The 21588-nt window shown below is 40.1% G+C and overlaps 2 protein-coding genes and 2 pseudogenes across 2 annotated transcripts; 3 read left to right on the forward strand and 1 right to left on the reverse strand.

Annotated features, from left to right (window-relative positions):
* The first annotated feature begins 1824 nt into the window (after positions 1-1824).
* On the forward strand, positions 1825-6500 carry LOC116288215 (ATP-binding cassette sub-family C member 4-like). The gene is made up of 5 exons (XM_031694972.2): positions 1825-1912; positions 2106-2664; positions 3084-3466; positions 4675-6035; positions 6124-6500. The coding sequence occupies exons 2-5, from the start codon at positions 2155-2157 to the stop codon at positions 6495-6497; spliced, it is 2628 nt and encodes an 875-aa protein (XP_031550832.2). The 5' UTR covers positions 1825-1912; positions 2106-2154; the 3' UTR covers positions 6498-6500.
* Positions 6501-6562: 62 nt separating this feature from the next.
* Positions 6563-8495, forward strand: LOC116288212 (ATP-binding cassette sub-family C member 4-like). Its single transcript, XM_031694970.2, has 3 exons — positions 6563-6694; positions 7446-7582; positions 8036-8495. Exons 1-3 carry the CDS (start codon positions 6663-6665, stop codon positions 8491-8493), a joined length of 627 nt encoding a protein of 208 aa, XP_031550830.2. The 5' UTR covers positions 6563-6662; the 3' UTR covers positions 8494-8495.
* Positions 8495-8953, forward strand: LOC148906301 (ATP-binding cassette sub-family C member 4 pseudogene; annotated as a pseudogene).
* Positions 8954-18592: 9639 nt separating this feature from the next.
* On the reverse strand, positions 18593-21402 carry LOC116299180 (uncharacterized; annotated as a pseudogene).
* Positions 21403-21588: the final 186 nt, after the last annotated feature.

Consider the following 21588-nt stretch of genomic DNA (forward strand, 5'->3'; position numbering starts at 1 on the left):
TTATGTCCGCCTACCACAGGGAGACCGAAAAGCCATTTGGATACTTATTGGTGGATAACAAACCCGACACCCCAGCCGATAAGCAAGTTCTTGGAGACCAATATTAAGGTGAGCAGTAGTGTCGAATCAGCACCAGTGTTTGGCACCGAAACAAAGCCAGAAAGAAAACGACCTAAACTCGCACATTGTCCTATAATCTGGTCGAATGCAGCTATCCCCGTGTGGCAAAACTACATCTCGGGAGCACCAGCATTCCGAATCATTCCAGAAGGATACGATATTATAGAAATGTATAGAACATCGCGTAACAGTGCAGATCCTAACCATCCTGGTGTCTACATTGATGGAGAAAACTATTGGCCTGTCAAGATAAGGCACCGATCTACAGGTAGCATGAAGTGGATAAAACTACAAGAAGACGAACACACAGTCCGAGCCATTGCCGAATAGAATATGGCTAATGAAGCCCTAACCACAGTTGTGAAGCAATAAAAGAAATGTAATATCAATAGCCTTGAGTAATCCATCCGTTCATATTAATTTAAAATCGCTTAGGGTGGATGTCAATCCACTAGAATCTACACTAGAACCTATACTAGATCTACTATCTACACTAGGATCTACACTATATATAGAGCTAGGCTATCAGCTATCAAGCTATCGTCTATTGGCATGTACCTAGCCTGAAAGTCCACACCTGGCTGAACTCATTAGTGAATAAGAAATTTGCACTAATTATTATTGGTTCAAGGGCACTAGGACACCGAATGTGGTTGGATTTCTATAGGTTTTTCCCCTTTCGATTATTTGAATTAAATTAACGTTATATACTTGTTTACTTATCTTGTGTTCGTGTTCCTTCGTTGTCTTCGTTCGCTGTTGTAGTGCAGACGTTTTCATTCCAAAGGTCAAACGGTTTGAATAGCCTACGAGCGTTACTTCTTTAACGGCCGTTCCGTACTTGACTCTGTTTGTACTATACCAACAACAACGCGACCGCGCGATGCTCCTTACGTCAGTAATATTCAACCGTCCAGTTAATATGGTTAATCAAATTCACCTTAGGTGACCGTTTGACCTTTGGTGTCCTAGTGCCCTTGGACGGTTTGTTTTGTAAAACTGAGAAAGAGTAGATCGTGGTCTTGATATCTAGTAGGTAATTCGTAAGATTGACTCGGCAATTATGCAGAACATAGTCCTCTATAGTTTCAAGTGACGGGTGTTTCTATTGAACAAATATATACTGACAATCAAAACATCATACATGGTTAAATAATGAAAAGAGCTGCAACTAAACTTATTTTGTATTCACATGCATTGAGAGTTTTATGAATAAATTTCAAATTTTTTTTAGAAAACGTGTTTGGCGTTTTTCTTTGGTAATAACTACACTGTAAACCAATAAAGTTGTATATGCAAAATAAAGAAACTTGAGTGAAAAACACTTGTGGTGAATATTTACTGCATTCAGCGAACCTCGACAATATGTTACACATAATATGATGAACAATAAAGCAAGTTTAACAAAGTCACGTCCAGGATGATAATCATTGTCTGCATGATCTTCTGCCGCAAACTGCAGAATCGAGGCTATAATTTTGGGCGAAAATTTCGAGTATGACTAAAATATTGTCAAATATTTCTCACAAATCGAAATAAATATAATATCATCAAACTTCTCATGATGCATGACGTTTATTCATTATTTGCATATATCGCAGCGACAGTTGCACTGAGGTGAATCCAACTGGCAATCAGGCAGATGAGAAGACAATGAGAACAAAAAGACATAGCATGAATACTTATATTGTATTGCGTAAATAAATGTCCAAAACGCTGTATTGAATGTGTGTTGTGGTTTATTGTCTGCACCAAAACGCTAATGAAAGTTTGAAAACCTTAACGAACGCACGTAAGCATATTCATGATTGTCAAATTCAATGCTAAATTTCTTAATGAACGTTCCATCGCACTATTGAGACTCCGTTCGCCTTATTGTATGCCTGTTCGCTCTAATGACAATGCTTCTTCGCTTCGATGAATATTCCTTTGCGATTAATGAGCAGCAAAAGGTGTAATACAACTTGTACTATTTTATTTTGCAGGTACTGAGTACTATTCACTGAATAAGAAAAAGTGAACTTATCGAAGAGAATGGCCAACCAGAATCCACGAGATCAAGCCAGTTGTCTGTCAGTATTATTTTTCGCCTGGCTGCATGGTTTGTTTAGGGTTGTTTATAAGCGACCTTTGAAGGAAGATGATCTCTATGAATTGTCAGACAGCGACAAGGCAGAGGTTCACGTTGAACGTTTGCAACAGTTATGGAAGGACGAAGTTATCCATGCGAAAGAGAAAGGCAGAAATGCTCGGCTTTGGAAGGCAATGTTCAGATTTATTTCCCTCAAAGAAACATTGTTTTTTATCCTTCTGACCTTGACAGAATATTGCACATCTTGGTCTTCGATCGTATTTCTGTGGATATTTCAGAAACTGTCTTTAGAAGATCATCAAAAGAGCATCTCAAGTCTTCACATTGCAGCAATGGTTGGCATTTGCTTGTCTAGTGTGATTGAAGTTTTTTTTTTAAATCATAACTTTTACAAGTGTTTGAAACTAGGAATGCAAATGAAAATGGCTTGTATTGGCATTGTCTTCAAAAAGGTATTTGAACATTTTTATTTGATTATTTCACATACAAAATATGTGTGAGAGAAGAGGTGCATGGAGTACATAACAGCAATCAAAATCAAAATCAAAATCAAAATGCATTGAGAGTTTTGAAATTACTATAGCAAGGTAAACATGGAAAGCTGTCAAATATAAGCAACATCTTACTGAAAAAATAAATTGATGGCCCCCTTTTTCACAGAACTCTAGAAAATAACCAAATAGTTATCGAGCGCATCCTTCCCACACATGAATTGAGTGTGCGCGCGCTGGTCGTGATGAAGTCATTCCATGCAATGTTTTGATAAACAAAATATCATGGAAGCGTCTTTAGTCTCTTATAGCTCCAAAACAAAGTTGGGCAATCCCCTTATTTATTTCGTTTTTTGAAAGTACTTTATAATACCCAACAGGTTCTTGCGTCCAATCGTAGCAGCATCTCCAACACCACAGCCGGTCGCATTCTCAACTTGGTATCAAATGATGCGAAAAGGATGGAAGAACTATATATATTTGCAAGATATACTTTGAGATTTTCATTTGATTTAACAGTCTCGGTTGTGATACTGACTGTTCTCGTTGATTGGCAGTCTTTATCTGGACTTCTCTTTACATTGGTTATTTCTTTTGTCGAAAATTCACTGATTTCCAAGAACTTTGGCAAACTTAGAACTAAACAAGCTGGTATTTCAGACAGACGTCTTGCCAATGTGAACGACATGGTCAAAGGAATAAGGACTGTGAAAATGTATGCGTTGGAATGGAAATACAGGGACAAATTGAAAGAGATAAGAAGGTAAGTTGGTAATGCACAGTCAAAACACTCTATTAATAAATATGCGGTATAATTATTATTTCCTCATTTCTGGTTTTAACTAGTAACTCCAATTATATGGTAGTACTGTAGGTACAAAGGAATCATAGATGAAGACTTGACGGGGAAAAAAATATCCAACATTTTTTTTAAAAAGCCGACATTTTTATGCTTTTTTATACATCTACATGAAAAAAGTAAGATAACCGTGGAGCCGAGATAATCCAGTACAATATTAGGTTCAGTATAAAATTTATGTTGGGTCACAGGCAGCCCAAACAAGGTTCCTATGTATGGTTTATAAGGGAATGTATTGGAATTATGATAAAGTTACGAAAATAAAATGCTTTACTCAACAATTTGCCTCAAAACTTGTTGCAGTCGTTGCTTTTACTTTGTTCAGTCTTCTGGCGACGTTTCAGCGCGATTTGAGGCCGCTTAGTGGTTTTTTTTCAAAATCCGCTCTTGTCAAATCAAAATCAAAACTCCCATACATTCCCTTATAAACCATACACAGGAACCTTGTTTGGGCTGCCTGTGGTTGGATGTCTTTCGCGATTCAAATTCAAATTTTGGAGATTTCCGAATTTTTTAGGAAAAAACTGAGCTCCAACCAGACTTGAAAACTACCACAATCCTTTTAAAAGTATATTTTTTATATTCAAATGTTAAAGCTCGTTTGACACAATACTAAGACTTAATATATACTAACACAAAAAGGCTACCGAAAGGGATTTGGGAAGCTTAGGTATGTTATAACCTCATCATGCTCGAGGTCTTTTACCAATCAGAGGTGAACTAAACGTTTCTAGAGCGGTAAGAATATACGATTGTTTTTGTAAGAGAAACACCTGTGTTATTGAAGAATACTTATTTATCTATCTTTGACAACATAATTGGCTTTAAATGTTTTAGAAAACGATGTTTTCTGCGGCGTTTTTAGCATTTGCTAGCTTTGCCTTGCCATCAACCGGGAACCCGGTGTTCTGTACATGGACGTGACGTACGGACGGAAGTGAAGGAATAGCCTCTTACGCAGGCATTTTTAGTGTCTGTCACCTAAGAACTTCTGCGAAGGAGGCTAGTGACGGAATCGATCCATGAAAAATTAAATCGACTAATTTTTCTTAAATATGGTGCCCCGGTATTAATGTTTTTGTTTAAAGTAATTAATATACTTATATTCTTAGGGAAGAGATAAAGGTCACACGTATCAAGAATTGTATTCTCAGTTTCCCAAGAGTCAAGCTATTAACATTCTCCGTAGTTGCAACCCTGGTTTCAGTAGTGACCATGGTATACTCTGGCATCCATGTTAATGCTGCAAAGATCTTTACCCTTGCTCTAGCATTGAATGCAATCAATAAATCAGCGTCTTTACAACTGATGAGCACTTCGGGAATGAGCGAGTCTTTGGCTTCAATCTTTAGAATTGAACAACTATTAACGGTCTATAGCCAGAGTTCTGCGAAGGAGGAAGAAAGGAAGGAAACGTCGCAAAGAAAATGGATAGGAAAAGAAATTTTCGAATACTTTATGACTTATTTCGAAAAAAAGCCCAGCAAATCTTCAAGGAATTCAGACTACACTTTCTCGGAAAAGAGTGCGGAATCCTCCAAAAGATCGGATGATCACGGCAATTATGACAATGAGCCCACGGTCATGCTCTCTCAAGTATGCAGTGATTGGAAAGTTGACTCAAAACGATGCGCGTTGAATGATATTTCTTTAAATGTAAGTCCCACTCACTTGGTTATGGTAATAGGTCCTGTAGGGAGCGGCAAATCCACTTTACTCATGACAATTTTGAAACAGATTTCAATCAAATCAGGGAACGTTTCCACTAAAGGACAAATAGCTTATGCAAGTCAAACACCTTGGATATTCACAGGAACAGTTCGTGATAACATCTTATTTGGTAAAGCGTACCAAGAGACGAGATATCAGAGAGTCTTAGAAGTATGTGATCTTTCTCAAGACATCTGTCGGTTCCCAAAAGAAGATCTGAGTATGATAGGCCAAAGAGGTGTCAGCCTGAGCGGTGGTCAGCGTGCTAGAGTTGGCTTAGCACGCGCAGTGTACTCAGATGCTGATATCTTCTTGCTGGATGACCCACTAAGTGCAGTAGACGCCAAGGCTGGAAAACTCATCTTTGACAAATGCATCTGTGAAGAACTATCGGGTAAAATACGAATCCTTGTTACACATCAACTTCAACACCTTCATCAAGCTGACGAAATCGTTGTCTTGAAGGAAGGTCGCATCGTAGACCATGGCTCGTATGAACACATCAGCAAAGACAAATCTATCAGTAAAATGCTTGAAAATTACGCAACTGCTGATCTGAAAAGTGTTACCACCGACAGAAGTAATCTGTTGCCATTCCTCGATGACCTCGATGAGCTTACTGGACGTGACATGATCGAAGAAGACGAAGACAAGGTAGCTGGACCAGAAACTTTATCATGGCGATTATTCTGGGATTACTTACGTATGGGGTTACCAGCTCCATTGCTCGTCTGTCTGTTCGTCTTTTTTGTCAGTGTACAAGGTAAGGAAGTGTTGACTTTTGGTGTATTAATTTTACACTTGATGATGAAGTGGTAAATCATAATTTAGTGGCTTTTTAAAAATTTTAGGTGCTATAGTCGTTTCATACTGGTGGCAGAAAGTCATTGCTGCCATGCCTTACATTAAACAAAGGAACCCTACGACCCTTGGTGTTTATGCAGCTATTGTATGCGGAGCCTATATCTTAGCATCAAGCCGTATGGTTCTTGTGATCATTGCTTTCATCAAATCATCAGCAAGGATTCACGATAGGATGACAGTCGCTGTCCTGAAGTCTCCAGTGTTTTTCTTCGATACCAACCCTGCTGGACGAATAATGAACCGTTTCTCGAAAGACGTGGGTACTCTGGATGACTTCTTACCAAGCGACTTTACAACATCTATCTCCTGCTTTCTTTATTCTTTCGGAGTTGTTATTCTAACAAGCGTCATGAACTTCTAGTTTTTTATTGCAATCATTCCTACCTTAGTTCTTTTCGTTATCTTAAGCATTTTGTACTTGAAGACTGTCCGGCAACTATCGAGATTTGAAGCCAACAGATGCAGTCCAATCTATGAGCATATTGGGGAGACCATATCAGGATTGGAAGTCATTCACACATCAGAGATGGATGCTGCATGCTTGGACAAGTACTATAGGTATGTTCGTAGTTTACTTGCCTTTCTTCAATTACGTATCAGACCAACTTTGGTATTAATTTCTGGTAAAAGCCCTTCAACAAACTTTAGGCTGCAAAAACTTGATAAAAGCTGGATTAGATTCCAGGGATGGGAACGGATTTTACTGCAACCTTCCCTGATTATGTTAATTTTTTTGGGAATCAGTTCTCTTTCCCCGGCCACAGGTCGCCAAGTTGATTTGGGTAGGTTTAGTAGCGTTTAAAGACGAAAAAAACGGAGTAAAACAAGGGAGCACATCAAAATTTTGTTTGTGTAAGGAAAGTTGTTGTTCTTGGTTGATCTATCTAGCGCGCGCAATCCATCGTGTGACAGGCATTCCTCGTAGTGTTTTGGTTTCGGCCGATCCGAATGGCTTACGATCGTGTAAGGATATTCCTCGGTTTTCGGAGCAAATTCGCTAGCCCGACTAAGGCAAGGAACGCCTGCCATAAAGTGTAGCGCGCGCACGTAAACAAGCACTGTAAAGAACGCCAGCCATGTCTTAGAATAAGTGCGATAAAATCGAAGATGAACCAACACAATCAAAATTTAAACGTGCTCCCTTGAGTAAAATAACAACTTCGTGTTTATTCCGCTATCTTGTAAAACTACAAACACGAGGCAGCATCGTAGCGCAATGCATGCTGGGAGCTATAGCGTTAATTACGTAAGCATAAATTACGATCTATCAACATGCCACATCTAAAAGTTTGTTTCTATTTTGCCACAGGCTTCAAAATTTGCATACTAGAGCATTTACTTTGATGATATCTACTCGTCAAGGTATTAGTCTATATGTCACGTTGCTTTTTAGCTTGTTTACTGCGGCAGTGGGCTCTGGGTGTTTACTACTATCTTTGGATACAGGTGAGTTGGTTTGGATATCTTAACAGATAGATTATATTAGGTTGTATTACTCTTTTAGGAAGGATAACGTTAGTAGTAAAATACTCTGTGTCACACTGATATGGGTGGGGTTTTACTACTTTCAGCTTTGATACGAGGGTCTTTATGAGGTTTTTTTTCTTTTCTTCAGTTCCCCCCCCCCCTCCCCCATCCGCATGAATTTTAACGCCTTGATTGTAATTCCATCTGTCAGCCAGTCGTGCCCTGGCTTATATCAGCAAAAAGATTGTTTCAGGGTTGAATAAAATTGATGGTCGTGCATGCCTACTGATTGTTTTCTTCGTCCCCTTCTCTTTCTCAAGGAACCTTACTCACGATAAGGGTCCAGCAATCGTTTACAATCGGCAACCAATCATAGATGGGTTTTAAAGAAACACCGTATCAATTCTTTGTATGCTTTGTGCTTATTTCAAGGTACAACTGGGCTGCTACTGTCGTACGCCATGTCCATCAAGGCGAAAATTTCAGCGGGATTACGCTTTGCCTCTCGGCTAGAAGCTGAACTGGTATTCGTGGCAAGACTCAAAGCCTACACCCAACTACCCTCTGAACCAGGATATGATAGACAAGCTGAAGTACCAGCCAGCTGGCCCAGTCATGGTAATCTGAGTCTTGCAGGAGTTTCTTTGACTTATTTTGATGGTGCATCTTCTATACTAAAGGACATAGAGTTAGAAGTACAACCACGAGAGAAGGTCGGTATTGCAGGCCGTACTGGAGCAGGAAAGTCATCCCTCGTGAATGCCTTATTTCGTATGCCAGATCCTCAAGGTCAAATGTTCATTGATGGTATAGATCTTGGTACTATTAATGTGCAATACGCTCGTAGTTCCATGGCTGTCATTACTCACACCTGTGTTGTTTCAAGGTAGCTTAAAGACCAATCTAGATCCTTTTGACCAATTCACTGACGACGAAATTTGGACAGCATTGAAAGAGGTACAGATGCTGGAGCGCGTTATGAAACTTGATGGTCTACTTAACTACCACTTTGAAGAGGAAGGCTCGGGTTTCAGTGTTGGTGAGCGGCAACTGTTGTGTCTTGCTCGTGCACTGCTCCAACGACGAAAGATCCTTGTACTGGACGAAGCAACAGCCAACGTTGACTACAGAACAGATCAACTTATTCAGGAAGTCATCAGAGACAGGTTTTCCGACTGTACTGTGTTGACTATAGCACATCGACTCAACACCATCATCGACTACGACAGGGTGGTGGTTCTTGATGGAGGTCGCATTGTTGAAGATGGCAGTCCACGGCTTCTGGCTTCCAAGAGTGACGGGATTTTTGCCAGACTTCTACGAGATAATGGTTATCAAGACAGCCCTTAATAGTAGTAGTGTCAGTAATCATTTTTTAGGTATTTGCTTTTCGACTTCGGGGTTTTTTATTATGTCGCCCAATATTGTTTAAGTTTGTTATTATACTTTCGTTTGTCGACAGCACATATTTATTAAAATAAATTACAGCTCTTTCTACGGATCCATTTCAAATTAGATAAAGGCACTATCATCATCATCATCATTTTCATCATCACCATCACTCATCATCATCATCATCATCATCATCATCATCACCATCACCATCATCACCATTATCACCATCATCACCATCATTATTATCATCATTATAATAATAATCATGATCATTACCATCATTATCACCATCATCACCATTATTATCATCATCATCATCGTTATCATCATCATCATCATAATAATCATGATCATCATTATCATCATCTCTATCATCTTTATAATCATCATCTTCATTATCATCATTATAATCTTTGTTTGGGCATGTCATGTGACGTTGGGCTCCCTGTGGAAAAAAGACCACGAGGCTCGAGATAGAAGACTCTCATGTTGTTTGTTTTTATATTGTCACAAAATTGCACTTAATGTAAAAGTAAAGCGAAGGATAAGGATATTTATGTATACCCCGCAAGATTGTAAGTATCTAGGTTGTTATTCTTGTAAATTCGTCTCTTTTTCATGTATAATTTGTCTGTAATCTGTAATTTATGTCTTGTAGTTTTTACCAAACGAAAAATCTTGGATATGTGCTTGAATTCCTTCGCTGGATTTGTGTAAATACGCCATGAGTGGATATGATGGAGTGGATATGATGGAATGGATAGATCGGAACGACGGACTTTGGACTGTGGATCACAATTTTCTAACGATGACATGGTTTTGACGGATATCGATGCTAGAATCAATGGGTTGACGCTTGGTCAACATGCTGGTTACGATTTCCCTGAGTTCGCTGCACCAATCGATGATTTTGTTTTACCGCTGAAGGCTAATGAGCCACCGTCAACTGGTCAGGAATACGGAGCTACCGGATACAATTTGCGTTCACACCGACCCCGAAACACCGCTATAGACTTCGACGAGTTCGACCGACAACGCGAGATGAGTGAGCAGCGTAGATTGGCCGCCCTGTGGGCGAACGCCGCTCGCGAAATCGAAGCTGAAACAAACAAACTCATAAACAATACCTACTTCCTGCGGGACCCGTCATCAGCCATCGAAAACAGCCCGCGTACCTCAATGGTATAAAGGACAGAAAAAGGCCTTGAATTTGTCGAGGTAAAATACCGAGAACTTAAAGAAAGCATGACGCACATCATCCAGGAATGCAGGATGCGGATGCAAGCTGACCGACAAGGACAGACACAAGATGATAATGTTTCCGTTGAGAGCTATGGTTCTCAAAGATCTCAACGCTCGACATCTTCCAAGGAAAGGCTGAAGGCTATGCTGATAGCAAAGAAAAGGCTAGAACTCGCGAAGGCACGTGAACAGGAAGAAGCTGAGATTGCCAGAATGATATACGAGAGAAACAGGAGGATAGGAATCAGGAAACTCGAAGAAGAGGTTGTCCTGGCAGAGCTTGAATGGAGAATTGAAAGCCAATACGAAGACGGAACAGACGAGATAGACAACATATATCATCCCATCGACTACAGCACCATCCCGCCAATTAACGCAACAACCCCTAGTGGAAATGCCGTAAGGTATAATGATCACAGAGATGTAACTTCTCGACGCTCTCCCCCACTGCTACTAAGAGAGGACCTACGTTACGCGTCAGAACAACAGATAGAAAGACCTGCCCCCCCCCCCCCAAACCGTCAACAAGACACGTGGGCGGAGCTACGACGACAGCGCCAGGACGAGTACCGAGGAATACCGAGTGCCGCAGGAGGACCCCATAGCGGTAATGTGGAAGATTCAGTTGCTGAATGGAATCAGGCCCACGCAGTTTAGCGGTAAACCTTCGGAGTTCCCCTTCTTTCGAGCTCAGATCAAAAATCATCTTGAGGGTGATCTGCTCACTGACGCTCAGAGAGTGGAATATCTCCCTAAGTTCCTGATCGGAGATGCCCTCGAAGTCATGAAAAGAAACAGGGGATGCTCCTATGAAACGATTGTGCAAATACTGGAGGAACGCTTTGGACGGCCTGTACAGGTCGCCCAGCACTACATCGAAGAACTAGTATCCGGCCCGAAGCTTGGATATGGGAACAACACAACACAGCCACAGCCAACAACACAGCCCTCCTCAACTTCAGCGAGAAACTCATCGCCGCTACCAAGGTGTTAAGAGGAGAATATGAAAGAGAAGTGAGCGTAGCAACTAACTTGAGAAGGATCGTCAACCGTCTACCAAACGACATGATAACGAAGTGGCAGCAAGAAAACTACCGAATAAATGAAAAAGGCCGAACTGCACGTCTCAGTGATGTTGCTACTTTCGTGAAGAAACACTCCTCTTAATAAAGAACGATCCCGTCTTTGGTCTGCCAAGACAAGACCCAAAGGACAACAGGCCGGCAGCCCGACAGGACAAGATTCAAATATCAAGGAAACCGTCAACTCTTGCAACAACATCTGTAAAACCAGGTGACAACCAGACGTTAACCGGATGTGACATTTGTAAGGGAAGCGCTCACAAACTTACCCAATGCCCAATAATACTAAAGTGCGACAAGACGCCTGTACGAAGGCAGTACGCTGCTTCATACGGATTTTGCTTCAACTGCGGTTTACAGCGACCTGGTCATGGTTCGGATAGCTGCCCTGCACCACCATCTTGTAAACGTTGTTCGGGACGTCATTTGGACATCCTACATGAGGATCGTAAAGCCCCAAGCAATAAACCTGCCCGCACAGCCAACAACTCTGTCGGAATGTCTAGGGAGAAGTCACCTGTTCGTACGGCAAATGAAACCACCCCTGCCAGAAAGGAAGTGAAGAACGATGTGAAGAAGGCGGACGCGAGTAACTCCTCTCCCTCTGTCGACTATAATGGAGCGTCCACCGAAAAAACGTCTGTGCTGCTAAACGTAATTCCAGTCTTAGTTACGTCAGAGGCTGGTTATTCTACGTCTACCTATGCCTTTATGGACAACGGCTGTACTGATTCCCTGATAGATCAAGAGTTGGCTGATCAACTGGAGATCCAAGGAGTCCAAGCTGAGATACAGATAAACACTATTACGGAAATAGTATTGTAGTAATACATTATGCGTTCGGTGTGTATATAATGATGAGAATAAGAGAAAAATATCAAATGCCCAGGGTAGGATTCGAACCCACGTCTTCGGTATTCTAGTCCGATGTGTTAACCACTACACTACAAGGACCAACCACGCTGGTAACGCAGGCAGAATATGAAATGTAGGGTATTCGTGAGGATCCCAGAGCGATATTTTTTCTCTATAGATAAGTTGAACACCGTAAATATGTACGCAAAGAATAGACATAGTATAGTAGTAATAAATTATGCGTTCGGTGTGTATATAATGAAGTAGAGAGAATAAGAGAAAAATATCAACGCTATAACGGACGGCCATGTTTCTATGAAGTCACAGCGAGTAAAGTTTACGGTGACAGCTGTGGATGGCTACGGTGTCCATAGTATAGTAGGTTAATTACTAATTCATACTCATGAACTTTACGTAAAGTACTCATATATTAGCATAAAGGATTGTATTGTATATTGTTTTCATATTCACGTGTAAATGTATTGTGTTTCGGCCTTATATACACCCTGTGTCCTGTGTGAGGTCAGTTGAACGCCAAATTTTCAACTAGAACAGTACTTATAAGTTAGCGAAGAGAGCGAAGCGAAGAAATCAAGCCAGAGATACCATCTGAGCTAAAAAACGTCCAGTGAAAGAACTCCTCTTCACAAATAGAAAGAAAGAAAGAAGTTACAACCAAAATCTATAATTGTGATACAAGAAGTTGCAACTAAAGTCTACAATTGTGATACCGAATAAAGTATTTATCAGTGGCCAGCTTGTCTTGAAAGACGTGATAATAACTGAAGTAACAGAAAGGCAAGGCGCTGAACAAGTGGAAAGCAACTACATTTAGTCGACACGCTAACAACCAGATCTACCAGGGCGAAGCAAAAAAAAAAAAAGAAAAAGAAAAAAAACGTCGAGAACTGTAAGAACATTTAAATTTATTTAGCAGCTAGGAATTGTCGTATTATTTTTAAGTTATCTCTAATTTAAGTTTAGGAGTTCAAGTCTATAATATAAGATTCTTTAGTAGTTTGAATGACTCAGTATTTGTTGTTATCAGCAATATTAGCTTTTTGTTGTCAGAGTGCATATTTCGAAATAAAAAGAGAGATTAGAAGAAAAGGAAGACCGTTTGAATGTTCGTGTGAGTTTGAACAGCCCTCGCAGGCCGCCCACATACGGTGAAGATGTCGTCGTGGAAGGCGCTTACGTCCTCCCCAGTCTGAACCAGTCTCAAAGGAAGTTACCCGAGAACATTGATGTGTCACAGCACCCTCATCTCAGAGACTTGCAGTTCCCAAGGGTCGACGTTCCCCGCGTTTCAGTTATCATCGGAAGCAACGTACCAAGTGCTCATGATCAGTAATAATATACATATCATTAATCATATCAAAAGCTTTACAGAAGTCCATCAGGTTAAGTCCATTAAATTGGCCTCTTTCATTGTTACTAAGCCATGATCCACTAGTTTAACAAGAGCAGTTTCACAATATTAGTTAGGTCGAAATCCCGAATGAGCTGCATACAGCTATTTCAAAAAAGGTTGAAGGGGCGAACGGCGATAGGTAAGAAGCGATAAGTGGTAGGAGATAGGTCATTCCAAATTCAAGAATAGAAAGCATGGAATGACTTGAATTTCTTATCATTATTCTTGTCAATAACACAGACGATGTTGTAGAGACATTTAGTGTTCACATAGTCGACGAAAACATTTAAAACGCCTGGATTATTCGTGTTTAGATGCATGCCCACAGTGCCTTTCGGTCTTGCAATCGCCAATCTCTGATCGCAATTTACATTGCCGTTCGCCCTTTCAAAGTGTTTCGTAATAGCTGTATATAACAAATCATGGCAACTTGCTAATAATGCATAGAATGGAGATGGGGCTATAATTGCTCATGGTTTGACTTCCAGATTCATTGATTGGGGTGATTCTAGCAGTCTTCCATTTGCACTGGAAAGTATCCAGTAGTAAAACTTCTATTGAAGATAACAGTTATTAGGGAGCTTGCAATTGCTGGAGCGGAAATTTTCAATACTTTGGAAGACAGACCATCCAGACCAGTAGCTAGTATTATAATAATAATAATAATAATAATAATAATAATAATAATAATAATAATAATAATAATAATAATAATACAATTTTTTTTTTCTTAGTGAGAATTTTTTTTAATTAATTGAAATAAAAATTACTATTATTAAAAAATAAAAAAATTAAAAATAATAATAATAATAATAATTGTTATAATAATAATAACAATAAGAATAACAACAACAACAACAATAATAATAACAATAACAACAACAATAATAATAACAACAACATTAATAATAATAATAATAACATAATAATAATAACAACAACAATAATAATGATAATAATAATGATAAAATAACAACAACAATAACAATAATAATAATAACATAATAATAACAACAACAATAATAATAATAACAACAACAATAATAATAATAATAACATAATAATAATAACAACAACAATAATAATAGTAATTTTTATTTCAATTAATTTAAAAAGATTTCTCACTAAGAAAAAAAAATTGTATTTGGTATCTATATAGATATATACGACGTATAGATTATCTCTTCATAAATCCTACAATGAAAAATATATTGTAGGAATAATAATAATAATAATATAAAAGAAAAAAGAAAAAGAAAAACTATAATAAAACATACTATAATAAAAATATATCTACTAATGTATAACCATAAAATCTATTTATTAAAAATTAATCCTAATAATATATGTTATAAAAAATAGTAATAATGGCAAACATTTATATATATATATATATATAAAAGAAATCTGTGAATCAATTTTCCGTAAAACAGTGCTCAATACATCGATAGAAGTAGAGCAGAATATTTGTTTGAGAAGAAAAAGTCAAGACAACATTTTTCCCGACAAGCCTGTTTCGTGAATTGCTTCACTCTTCAGGGGATTTAATGATAAGAATATTCGTTACTATCATTTATATAGAAAAAGTATACATAATTAATTAGTGGATGTAGTTTAGCTGTTGCGTAATAATGCTTTGTTTCTGTGGCGGCATGAAGATACAAGTTCGTTGCGCTTATTTAATGATGAGAGTTCCGGTCGATAAATTATTAGAAACTTTTCTTTAAGACAAAGGTTACATCTTTTGCTGGAGCTGTTGTAGGCGGAGCTTGAAGATAGGACGCGCCATAAAATGGAGTAGCTGATATTACCGTTCTTGAGAGTCCAGATGTATTTGCTGAGTTCAGTCGAGTTTTTATGTTGTTCGTGGCGGAATGAGGCGGTGTGGTTTCTGTATCGTGTTTTGAAGTCGTTTTCTGTGAGTCCTATGTATGTTGCGGTAGTGTTGTTGTCCTTTCTTGTGACGGTGGCTTGGTATACAACTGATGATTGGAGGCAGTTGCCATTAAGCGGGCAATTGTTCTTTTGTCGGCAGTTGCATGTTTTCTTGTCCTTTGTGTTGTTTGCGGTATCGTTGTCGTCTCTCGGTGGATGTAAAATGCGCTTGTTATGATTGTCAATGATTTGTTTGGCATTGTTCATGCAGCTGTAACTGATCTTGATGGTGTTACGATTAAAGACTTTCCTAAGATTATGGCCTCTAGGAAAGTGTTTATCAACTAGGCCAAGGAATCTCTGTCCGATATTGGTGCTGACATTTTTGCTAAATGGGGGGTTGTACCAGATTATGCCGTTTCGTTGTCTGTTTTTGCGTTTTGTGGTCGCGGTTGGTTCGTAGTTTAGGATGTACTGGTATCCGCTTTCGTCAAGTGCTTTTTGATATGGAGGGGCAGCTTGGTCGAAGGATGCTTTGTCGGATGAAAGGGATGACAGTCGTCTGTTGATGCCGGCAGGTATGTTGTTGGTAGTGATTGGTGGATGGTTGCTCTCACGGTGGACGTACTGCAGTGTAGTGTTAGGCTTTATGTAGGGCTGGTAGGTATTTTGGTTTAGGTTGAAAGTAGCATCTAGGAAGTTGATGATCTGCTTGTTGGCTTCGATGGTGATGCGTAGTCCGTTGTTGTTGAAGATTCGGCAAATGTCTTTCTTGATATTTTCAGTTTCTCTCGGTGTGGCGCTAGAAATGGCTAGTCCGTCGTCTCGGTACAGTCCTACGTTGATGTTAAGGTTCTGTAGTTGAGAAAGAAGAAAACTTCCTACTAACTCGCATGTTTCAGCGCCGTCATAGCTGCCCATTGTAACGTCAAATGTTGTGTCTCCTTTCTTCTGCCATTGTTGCTGCTTGTGTATGAGGATTGATTTCTTAGCATGAATTATGATGTTTCGTTCGTCGTTGGTGATATTGTCGTATGTTGAGGCGAAGTCAAGCGCTCTGTTAAGGAGGTCATGGCTGATTGACGGGTAGAATTCAACGATGTCAAAGCAAATAAACTGTGTTGTTGTTTGTTTTTGATGGATTTGAAACTGCTCATCGCCGCTGATAAAACAACGAACTTCTATAAACTGGAACCATCAACATACAACGATCTACTAGAACAGAACATCACAAAATCTTACAAAAAAGCACAACCTAACACCACACGAGCCATCCACGCAGAAAACAAAAATATCGCAACAAAACTGGGCATAGACGACAGAGTAGACACTACAGCTAACAAAGACGCATTCATAACACTTAAAGACCACAAGCCGAACTTCGCTAATAAACCGGCCTGCCGTCTAATCAATCCTACTAAATCCGAGATAGGCAAAATCAGTAAAAGAATCCTCGACAGAATCAACAACAAAATCACGACAGCATCGAAATTCAATCAATGGAAAAACACTGCCTCCGTGATCGAGTGGTTCAAATCCATCAAAAACAAACAACAACACAGTTTTATTTGCTTTGACATCGTTGAATTCTACCCGTCAATCAGCCATGACCTCCTTAACAGAGCGCTTGACTTCGCCTCAACATACGACAATATCACCAACGACGAACGAAACATCATAATTCATGCTAAGAAATCAATCCTCATACACAAGCAGCAACAATGGCAGAAGAAAGGAGACACAACATTTGACGTTACAATGGGCAGCTATGACGGCGCTGAAACATGCGAGTTAGTAGGAAGTTTTCTTCTTTCTCAACTACAGAACCTTAACATCAACGTAGGACTGTACCGAGACGACGGACTAGCCATTTCTAGCGCCACACCGAGAGAAACTGAAAATATCAAGAAAGACATTTGCCGAATCTTCAACAACAACGGACTACGCATCACCATCGAAGCCAACAAGCAGATCATCAACTTCCTAGATGCTACTTTCAACCTAAACCAAAATACCTACCAGCCCTACATAAAGCCTAACACTACACTGCAGTACGTCCACCGTGAGAGCAACCATCCACCAATCACTACCAACAACATACCTGCCGGCATCAACAGACGACTGTCATCCCTTTCATCCGACAAAGCATCCTTCGACCAAGCTGCCCCTCCATATCAAAAAGCACTTGACGAAAGCGGATACCAGTACATCCTAAACTACGAACCAACCGCGACCACAAAACGCAAAAACAGACAACGAAACGGCATAATCTGGTACAACCCCCCATTTAGCAAAAATGTCAGCACCAATATCGGACAGAGATTCCTTGGCCTAGTTGATAAACACTTTCCTAGAGGCCATAATCTTAGGAAAGTCTTTAATCGTAACACCATCAAGATCAGTTACAGCTGCATGAACAATGCCAAACAAATCATTGACAATCATAACAAGCGCATTTTACATCCACCGAGAGACGACAACGATACCGCAAACAACACAAAGGACAAGAAAACATGCAACTGCCGACAAAAGAACAATTGCCCGCTTAATGGCAACTGCCTCCAATCATCAGTTGTATACCAAGCCACCGTCACAAGAAAGGACAACAACACTACCGCAACATACATAGGACTCACAGAAAACGACTTCAAAACACGATACAGAAACCACACCGCCTCATTCCGCCACGAACAACATAAAAACTCGACTGAACTCAGCAAATACATCTGGACTCTCAAGAACGGTAATATCAGCTACTCCATTTTATGGCGCGTCCTATCTTCAAGCTCCGCCTACAACAGCTCCAGCAAAAGATGTAACCTTTGTCTTAAAGAAAAGTTTCTAATAATTTATCGACCGGAACTCTCATCATTAAATAAGCGCAACGAACTTGTATCTTCATGCCGCCACAGAAACAAAGCATTATTACGCAACAGCTAAACTACATCCACTAATTAATTATGTATACTTTTTCTATATAAATGATAGTAACGAATATTCTTATCATTAAATCCCCTGAAGAGTGAAGCAATTCACGAAACAGGCTTGTCGGGAAAAATGTTGTCTTGACTTTTTCTTCTCAAACAAATATATATATATATATATATATGTTAAGTATTTAGTTAATTGCTGCATTTGCAGTCTCAACATCCAAGTCTATGTCCTTTATGTTCCTAAATAATCTTCTTGTGGTTCTTGAGCCCCTAAGGCATAGAAGAGCTGATCTCAAAAGGGAGAAAGAAACCTTTGCTCGTATCCAGGATACAGTGGTGGCATAATCTTCTCCTTTCTTGTTGGCAATTAGTTCGGCGAGCCTACTGTGGTATCTTCTACACTCATCTGCCATACCTCCAGTTGTAGTGAATACTAATGGCGTAAAAGTCGCTTGTTCAACTTCCAAGACTCTGCTAGCATACTTGCGCTTCTTCTCATTCTCATGCAGGTGGTATATTTGCTGGGGGGTGAGGTCTTTGTAGGACTCTGCATTTGGGTGACACACCCTAACATCAAAGAATGCAGATCTCTGCCTTTCCCAAAAGCCACGTGCATGAACGTCAAGGCGAGCATCAGAAGCTTTATTAGAACCTCTGGTCAGGATTTCTCCTGTAACTTCTTGAAGTACTGTTTCTATTTTAACGTCATTGCAGACCATGCTCAACAGTTCTGCTTCAAGATCGCGCAGCTCGTTGTGGCGCTGAATAACAAATCCGCCACGTCTACAGATCATAGCATGGTCCACATTAAACAAATCCCCGCACACACATACCGATGGGCTGTCAGTGATTTCCCAGTCGTATCTAAGTTTGATAGCATCTCTGAATTCTCTTTTGTTCAAATCGAAGTCCATGTCCTTGATGGGGATTACCGTCAGCCAATTAGATGCGCCCTTTTCTGTAGAAAGCTCAACAGCTCTCTTTGTCCTTTGGGGTAAGGAATTCTTCAAATTCTCTACCAATTCACGTAGATTTTCATCTTTCTCCTTACGTGCATTTTGCTGCAATTTTCTTATTGTAGTGTCATTTGGTGGTTTATGCGTTTGAGATATTATTTGTTCAGCAAGTGGAGCAGTTGTCTTGATTGACGTTGCGTACTCTGAGGCTGCGACCTGACTTGGGTTTGTAAATGCAAGTCCCCCCATCCGCACTGGCAATGCCAGAATATCTCGCTCGATCGGTGTGCAATTGTGTTCTGTAATTGATGGTATTAACACATCCGCTACAGGACGCTCTAGTGGTTCTAGTGGATCTTCAATATCTGGTAGTGTTCTGAGGTAGTATGTCCATCGATGTCTTAGACCAAAGGTGAACCCTACGTAGCAGGCTTGGGGTTGTGATTTAGCAAACTCTGCTAACCTTGTTATTTGACTTATCCAGCCTTCCACTTTTCCATTCACGTATTCTTCAAGATATGTTCTTGAACCAAGCACAGCCCCTAGATGTTGGTGTCCTTGCGTGGTGACGTTGATTGATGTTCCATCAAAGACATATCTGGCGGTTTCTTCTTTCTCTGGTTTTATGATCAGCCAGCATTTCTATGCATTAGGATAGTATCCTAAGTCTGGTCCAGCCTCATTCAATGCATCCCACCACTTTTTTAATTCCTCTAGAGACCCAGCTCCACTCGCATCATCAGCAAACCAACATTGCTGCGCAGAGCTAGAGATATTTAGATGCATGATCAATGGCTGAAGGCTGATTGCGTAGAGGCCCATGGCCAGAGGGTCACCTTGCGTGGTACCTTCTGCTGATTTCAATTCTCTTCCTCCTGTGATGAATAGTCGCGCTGGTTCTCTGTATGTGTTTATTGCGTAGGTTGCTATGGTGGGACAGAGTACTCTGATATTGTGCAGAGCAGCAGCTCTATTCAAGGCATTGAACGCGTTTGAAGCGTCAATGAGCAATATAGCATCTGTATCATCAGCTTCGAATATATTATGCATTGCGTGAATCGCTGCTTCACTTCCGCATTTATGACCTGCGCAGACCTGGAGTGAACCACTGGCATCGATGACATCCTGTTTTAACACCTTCATCACGCACTTCCCGATTATTCTTCTGATCACTTCTCCGACACCAATCGGTCGAACTGCACCACCACCTTTGTCTAATGGGATCAACCGACTTGCTAGTAATGGCTCAATAGTATGAGGGTCACTACACTCTGTACATAATCTCCTAGTCAAGGTAGCTAGGGCATCACACGGGTTTGCGCTTGATTTTTTGAATGACTTACAGGCAAGAATTCTCTTAAAGCCGAGGGCATCCACGCCCGAGGGGCCGCCTGATCCCTTGGTTCTCAAAGCAGCTTCTCTGATCATTTCTCCATTGATTTGTTGGTATAAAGAGTCTGGGACATCTTCAATTGGTCCGAATAGTAGTGATCCTAACTTTGCTTCTTGTGGTTTTGGATGTTTTTCTTGAAGTTGCATCATAACATCATCTGTTAATGGTAACACACCCTTACAATCATCCTCGCTAAGGTAACGCAAAGCCGAGTTTATTTGACCTTCCATGATGAGTTTTGCAAAGATTTTTGCTTTGTTTGGTGTATCAGCTTTCTGAAACTTTACAAGACGACGTTGGATCATTCGTCCTTCTCGTACAAGTTTGTCTATTTCTCCCTCCTTCCACAAAGCCAACCGCTTCATCAAACATTCTTTGTGCTCTTTTGCTTTAGATTTCTGACTTGGTTTTTGTAGCCCTACCGCTAGAAGAACAAATCCTGCCTTTAGAGCTATATGTTGCTTATCTGACCCATTGTCCCAGTCATTTATATGCATTGTTAGTTGATCGATGAAATCTTTTCCTACTTTACCGTATAGAACAAGGAAGGTATTTTTCCGCCATTTTGTGATTTCATCGTATGCATTAGTGATGGTTGATGTCATAACTGTTATTGTTGTTCCATTACTATTTCGACCCCAATTAAACGTGGATGGTATGTTGGTGGCTTTGTATGCTGGTAGGCTTCCTGGCACGATGGTATGAAATTCGAATGACTCGTTAATAGTCGTGTTATGCTCAGCAGTCCCTGGTTCCTTTGGGAATAGCGTTGCTGTCACCGTATGCAAATTCGTGCTCGAGTTCAAAATTGCGAAATTTGCATTTTGACTTTCGTCTTCT

The sequence above is a fragment of the Actinia tenebrosa genome, unplaced genomic scaffold (assembly GCF_029948245.1).
Source record: "Actinia tenebrosa isolate PJP-AT-01 unplaced genomic scaffold, QUT_ActTen_1.0 PGA_scaffold5__44_contigs__length_20552954, whole genome shotgun sequence".
NCBI lineage: Eukaryota > Metazoa > Cnidaria > Anthozoa > Actiniaria > Actiniidae > Actinia > Actinia tenebrosa.